The sequence below is a fragment of the Corvus brachyrhynchos genome, unplaced genomic scaffold (genome assembly GCF_000691975.1).
Source record: "Corvus brachyrhynchos isolate BGI_N302 unplaced genomic scaffold, ASM69197v1 scaffold309, whole genome shotgun sequence".
Lineage (NCBI taxonomy): Eukaryota > Metazoa > Chordata > Aves > Passeriformes > Corvidae > Corvus > Corvus brachyrhynchos.
The window spans coordinates 252,665-259,341 of NW_008240227.1; the positions used below are offsets into that span (position 1 = coordinate 252,665).

General features: G+C 58.0%; 2 protein-coding genes and 1 long non-coding RNA gene across 3 annotated transcripts in view; 2 read left to right on the top strand and 1 right to left on the bottom strand.

The window, feature by feature from the left end:
• Positions 1–6,677, top strand: part of LOC108449337 — a 20,526-nt gene that overhangs the window by 2,432 nt on the left and 11,417 nt on the right. The gene's annotated exons all lie outside the window — the stretch shown is intronic.
• On the top strand, positions 2,382–6,082 carry CLK3 (CDC like kinase 3). Its single transcript, XM_008641934.2, has 9 exons — positions 2,382–2,448; positions 3,359–3,475; positions 3,749–3,915; positions 4,047–4,141; positions 4,436–4,565; positions 4,774–4,856; positions 5,178–5,257; positions 5,376–5,466; positions 5,671–6,082. The coding sequence occupies exons 3-9, from the start codon at positions 3,762–3,764 to the stop codon at positions 5,854–5,856; spliced, it is 819 nt and encodes a 272-aa protein (XP_008640156.2). The 5' UTR covers positions 2,382–2,448; positions 3,359–3,475; positions 3,749–3,761; the 3' UTR covers positions 5,857–6,082.
• EDC3 (enhancer of mRNA decapping 3) overlaps positions 6,256–6,677 on the bottom strand; it is a 21,204-nt gene continuing 20,782 nt past the window's right edge. Inside the window, exon 6 of the mRNA XM_008641935.2 lies at positions 6,256–6,677. This exon is cut by the window's right edge and continues 2,796 nt beyond it. The gene's annotated coding sequence lies outside the window, so the exon portion shown is untranslated.

The following is a 6,677-nucleotide window of genomic DNA, read 5'->3' on the forward strand; positions in this document are numbered from 1 at the left end:
CGGCGCTCCAGGGGCAGGGAGCAGCCCCGGCCCAAGAGATACCAGCACCACTGCCGGAGACGCAGGAGCAGGTCTTGTAGCAGTGCCTCCTCGGTGAGTAGCATCCACAGCGAGCTCAGGGTTTAACTGTTCTTGCCTCCTTCCAGCTCCGAGCGCTCTGGGTGAGTACCTCGAACCCCGTTTCTGTGTTTGTGGAATGTAAAGTCCTGAATCTGTGTCGTGGTCAGCGGGGAGCGTTCGTAGCCGTTGGGTTTTACTGGGCCAGCCCCTGTAGCCTTAATGCGTGAGGGAACTAAGCCGTGTTCTTTAGGGCCGGGGAAGGGATCAGGGAGAGCTTCCAGTGGCACTCACATGACGGCTGACGAGGGAGAGCCCTGGCCGAGGGCCAGCCCTGCTCCCAGGGATCCGTACAGCTTGCCTTTATCCACAGCCAGGGATTTGCTTCTGCCTACGGCTGCTGCTGCTGCTTCTGGGGGGGTTTGGTGTGCAGCATTCCTCGGTTTGGCTTCGTGCCTGGATCCCCTTCCAGGTGGGATCCATCAGCCCGGGGCTCCGGAGTTGTTTTAGTTGTCAGAGAGAGTCCCACCTTCCAAGGGCACACGTGTGTCCTCTCTCCCTGTTCCCCGCTTGCATTTCAGCTTCTTGCAAACTTCACAAGCGTGTTGTTACGACGTAGCATTCCTTCCAAGGATTAACCGGGAATATTTGGAGCTGGGTGGGGGGGCTGGTCCCAGGAATACCCTGGAAGTGGTGTGAGGTGTCAGACAGCACTTCAGCACTTCCCTCCTGTGAGGAACACTCCCCTCCCACCTGAAATGTTACCACAACTGAAGGAGCGGCTCTGATCCCGGCAGCTGGATAACCTGCACGGCTGGGAACCCCTGAGCTCCTCCTCCTGGTTCCTTTCCAGCTGACTTTGGAATTCCGGTGTTGAGGGAGCCAGGGCTGTGACGGAAGCGCTGCGGCGCGGGGGGTGTGCGGTGGGGACGCTGAGCGGGTCTGGGCTGCCAGGAGCTCAGTCCTCTGACACCTCACAGCTGTCCCAGCTCTCCTTCCACCTCCTCCTCTGTAGCAGCTGACTTTTTGGGGAGTTTTGATCTTAGCTCATTATTTTGGACCAGCTGGGGGGAAAGAGGGGCACAGAAGAGAAGCCTGCTAGAAGCTCAGGCATGGAAATGTCAAGGTTTCCATGAATTCCTTCAGCTGCAGGGATTGTAACTATTTTTAAAGCAGACTAGAACCAGGTGAAGAATTAGGGCAGCTGGCTTTGTGGACCCCGGCTCCTTGCAGGAATGTTGGGCTGGTTTTCCAGTAGAAGCTTGCCAGTAGCAGGGGGTGAACGCCACCTCAGACCTTGCCTGAAGCGTTCCCTGGGGAACCTTAACAAGGCCCCCAAGGCCGATGTGCCCCAGCGGGTCTGTGAGCAGCCAGCCGGGCACGTGGATTTAGGATCAGCGTGGCAGCTGCTTCTGTCAGGAGGGGAAGGGCTGGGTCACAGCCAGGGCAGGACACAGCTCTGGGGAGCTGGAGCTGCTTTTGCCGAGGCGCAAAGAGCAGGATGCGCAGAGGGAAAACTGCTACTGTGGCTTCTACTGGGCAGCCTGTCCAAAGCGAGCGCTCGCCACGCTTGCCAGCGGAGAAGTGACCTTCAGCTGGCCAAGGCCTCCTTGTCCCGTGCCTCTGGCAGCACCTCTGTGGGGACCGGCGGTGCCACGCCGAGCCACCTTCCCGCTGTCTCTTGCCATCCTGGAAGAGGGGGGCCCTTCCTGCCCGAGCGGCGGCAGCGGCGCCAGAGGCCGTAGCTAATGAGAGAAGTTTTCTTGCCATACCTGTAGCTGTTGATGACTTTTCTGTTTTGAAGTTAGTTTGTGTCTTGACGTGTCCCTTGCAATATCCCTATCGTTATATATGCTGTGTGCCTTATGAAATGCTGGGATCTGGAAAATCCACCCACCGGCGCCCCGTCGTCCTCCACCTTTGAATGACCGCTCTGATTGCCGTCCCGGGGGGCGGTGTGTGCAGAGAAGCCAACAGAGCAGTAAGCGCAGCAGGAGCGTGGAAGATGACAAGGAAGGTCACCTGGTGTGCAGGATCGGCGATTGGCTTCAAGAGCGATGTACAGCCACCTTTCGTAAAACTTTACCTCTACTTTTACCCCCGGGTTAGCCCAGATCTCTCGTCCTGTACTGGAGGGGTCTCTAGTGTTTTATTTACTGACCAGTAACTTGCCTGAGGCAGAGCTTAGACACTTGAGTTTTAAAGAGTGTAGCAGTGAGAGACAATTCTTTTGTTTGCTTTGATGTTTTATTGCTGTGGAGTTGCAGGAGCCCAGCTCTGGCCGAGCCCCCCGGGTTCACACCTGCTGCTGTTTTCTCTCCTAGATGAAATCGTCGGCAGCCTTGGCGAAGGCACTTTTGGAAAAGTGGTGGAGTGTGTGGACCATGCCAGGTGGGCACCTTTCCTGCACCTCTTGGCCCTCGAGCATCAAGCCCAGCTGCTCACGAGCCCAGTTCCACCTGGGCTCCACGGGACCAAACTTGTCACCTTCCACGTGTCACTGCATTCCTCAGAGCAAGGGGAGGGGGCCAAACCTCAGCCCCCTCCAAAATTTACAGGCTGATGTGTTAAGGGAAGCAGGTGCTCGGAGAGTAGAATCATGGAATATCCCAAGTTGGGAGGGACCCACACGAATCATCCAAGTCCAGCTGCTGGCCTTGTGTGACACCCCAACAGCCCCACCCTGGGCACCCCTGGCAGTGCTGTCCAAACGCTCCTGGAGCTCTGGCAGCCTCGGGGCCGTGCCCATTCCCTGGGGAGCCTGGGCAGTGCCCAGCGCCCTCTGGAGAAGAGCTTTTCCCTGATCTCCAGCCTGAGCCTCCCTGCCCCAGCCGTGGAAGGTTGTGCTGCAGTGAGCTCCCGCTGAGGGGTGGGCCCTGTGACCTCCTAATCTGCCAGGGCACTCCTCCATTCTCTCCTGTGACCTCCCCCGTGGTTCCATTTGATCCCGGTGCCCTCCTGACCTCTCGTCTGGCTCCGAGCCCTGGGGTCAGTTTGCTGCAGGAGCCGCGGGGCTCTCCTGCCTCCTTGGGAATCGCTGGCACGGTTGGAGAGGGCAGGTGGCTGCTGGAGTCACAGAGAGCTGGGTGAGGGACTGCTGTGGCAGGAGTGGGAGTGTTACCCAGCAGTAACCCTCCACTTCCCATTAGCCACCGCCCGAGCAGCATCAATGGCCAGCAGAGCTTCTTTAGGGCAAAGGATGCATGAGAACAACGTGCCTGGAGTAATGGGATGTGCCTCTCCCTGTGGGCTGAGCACGGGTTTTGTGTCTGACTCTGTCCTTGTGTCTCCTCCCTTACAGAGGCAAATCACAGGTGGCACTGAAAATCATCAAGAACGTTGGGAAATACCGAGAGGCTGCCAGGCTGGAAATCAACGTCCTGAAAAAAATCAAAGAGAAGGACAAGGAGAACAAGTTGTAAGTTCCCAGTACCACAAAGCAACACAGGGCTGAGGATGTGCCTCCTGTGCTGAGGGGAAGTGGTCCCATTGCTCTGCTGCCTTGTCCCTCAGGAACTGGGGGGCTCTCTCTGAAGGTGGCTGAGCAAAGCAGGAAGTGTCTCCCCGTGTTCCTGAGTCAGCTGGCTCGGAGCTCTGCTCACCAGCCACTCCTGAACTGGCCAGGAGCAGGGCCAGTGGCTGTCCCGGGATCCCTGGAGGGTGGTTAACCCCTGCCTCTCTCCCTGCCCAGCCTGTGCGTCCTGATGTCGGACTGGTTCAACTTCCACGGCCACATGTGCATTGCCTTCGAGCTTCTGGGCAAGAACACGTTCGAGTTCCTGAAGGAGAACAACTTCCAGCCGTACCCCCTCCCGCAGATCCGGCACATGGCCTACCAGCTCTGCCACGCCCTGAGATGTGAGTGACCCAGAACGGGCTTCCAGGGAGCTGGGGAGGAGCTGCCTTGGCACTGCGCTTCGCAAAGCTGTGGGGTGCTTCTCTCTGGTTCTTGGAGAGGTTTATTTCTCTGTCCTCTTCCCTCTGTGCAGTTCTACACGACAACCAGCTGACTCACACCGACCTCAAGCCAGAGAACATCCTGTTTGTCAACTCGGATTTTGACACCCTGTACAACGAGAACAAGGTGGGTTTGTCCCAGGGAGCAGCAGCTGCGTCAGGAATGGCCTGCCTTCCCCTCCCTGCAGGAATTGCATCTTCCCCGCTCTGGGTAGCGGGACAAACTGGAACTCAGGCCTCTTCCTCCTGCCAGGCCTCCTAAGAGCCTTAAGGCTGCCTGCAGTGTTTGGGGCTTTTCCAGCACGCTGCTCTGGGGTGTCGAGAGCTCAGTACTCCACAGTGTGGTCCCTGTGAGGAGCTGCAGCCACGGCAGCACTGGGGCACCTCTCACACCTGCCCCTGCCCTGTGCTTTGCCTGCAGAGCTGCGAGGAGAAATCCATCCGGAACACGAGCATCCGCGTGGCCGACTTCGGCAGCGCCACCTTCGACCACGAGCACCACACCACCATCGTGGCCACCCGGCACTACCGTCCCCCAGAAGTGATTCTGGGTGAGAACTGCACGTTCTGGGGAGTCTCAGGGCGGGGCACAGGGGAGCAGCTGGCCCAGGATGATGCTGGCTGGAGGACAGCCAGGCTGGGAGCGCTCCAGCTCTTGGAGGGAGAATTTCTAGCTCTGAGTGGAATCCCTGTGGTTTCGACAAGGAGAGACGTGGTGGGGTTTGTTGGGACACAGAGTTAATTTGATTTTCTTTGCAGAGCTGGGCTGGGCACAGCCATGTGATGTCTGGAGCACTGGCTGCATTCTGTTCGAGTATTACCGTGGCTTCACGCCCTTCCAGGTAGTTCTTGTTCCCTGAGAACCTTAATGTCCAAAAGAGCTCAGAATGAGGTGAGGGGGAGGGAAACACACATGAGGCACTAAAAATCAGAAGCTGAGTGTGAAAATGAGCCCTGGAAAAAGGCTGGTTTGAGGAGTGCCTTGCTGGAAGGATAGGCTTCAGCTCACTTCTAGGTTCAGGTTATTTCTACTCTCTGAAGAAAGGGAAAAGCAAGAGATGAGGAGTGGAATGCTTTCTCCCCTGTCCCTGCAGGGCTGCCAAACCTTTTGGCACCAGCTCCCCAAGCTCTGACTAACCCAGCACTGCTCTGTTCCTCTGCAGACCCATGAGAACCGTGAGCATCTTGTCATGATGGAAAAAATCCTGGGGCCGCTTCCATCTCACATGGTCCACAAAACTCGGTAAGAGCCTGGTCCTGAGCTCAGCCTAGGCCCCTGGCTGCGGCTCAGAACACCAATCCTCTGCCCTCACCTGCAAGGGAGGGAGAGATCCTGCCTGATCCCCACCTTCCCTGTGCAGGAAGCAAAAATACTTCCACAATGGCAACCTGGTGTGGGATGAGAACACGTCCGACGGGCGATACGTCCAGGAGAACTGCAAGCCCCTGCGGGTAGGTGCTGCCCCCTTCTTGGATCGGGCTGTGGGGCTGAGGGATGGGAATTTCCGTGCTAACTGGTTGGTAGGGAGCCCCAAGCTCTCAGCTGCGGTGATCCCCGTCTGGCTAAAGCAGGATGGAGATTAGGGAAAGGGGGGTGTGCTGTATTTGGGATGGGAGGCAGCCCTGGCCCCAGCTGAGGCCCCGTGTCCCTTCCAGACGTACATGCTGCACGACTCGCTGGAGCACGCGCAGCTCTTTGACCTGATGAGGAGGATGCTGGAGTTCGACCCCTCGCAGCGGATCACGTTCTCGGAAGCCCTCCTGCACCCCTTCTTTGCCGGGCTCTCGGCAGAGGAGCGGATGCTGTGCGGGCGCGGCGCCAGCCGGGACCTGAGCAGATGACGGCCGGGATCCTTCGGGAGGGATCCGTCAGGATGGATCCTTCGGGGTGGATCCGGCTGGCCTCTGCAGCTCGGCCCCGCTCTCCTCCCCGAGTCCACAGGAGCTGGGGCACTGCCACAAGGACCCTGGGGATGGGAGGGGGAAGGAAAGCTCCATTGGAAAGCACAGATTTGTCTATTTATATGTTGTAAAGTTAAAATAAAGTGTTTCTTATTGTTTGATACTTCCCTTGTAGGCAGGCGTAGGGTTGTGTTGTCCCAGCTTTGCCTTTGCTGTAAAGTGAGAGGGAGATGGTGAAAAATCCCCTGGAATCACTGAGGGGGAGTGGCCCCGTGTGTGCCCCGGCAGCAGGAAGGTTCTAGGAGGAGAGCAGACAAATAAAAACTGCACACAAGAGCACACATGAAGAGTTGCACTTTATTTCAGGGCATCCTCCCCCGCAGTGGCAGGAATTGGTCGTTACAAACATCAGGTCACAAACGGGGTTACCGAGCAGTGCCACAGCAGCGCTCGCCACCTGTGCGGGCCCACAGCAGCACCCGGGGGCCCTTCCTGTGGTGCTGGGGCAGGTGGGCGTAGGAGCTATCCCAAACACAGCTACAGCAGTGCTCCACGCTTGGAATTAACTCTGGCACTGTGGGGGACGGGGAGGAGGAGGCCCAGACCCCTTTCTGGGTCTCCAAGTGCTCCAGAAGTGCTGACACCTCACATTCCAGGGTGTGAAGCCGGTGCTTCCTCAAGAAACAGCTGCCTGTGAGGGGAGGTACAGCCAAATACCCCGATCTCCCAGACGGTGAGCACAGCGCCGCGCTGCCTGCTGT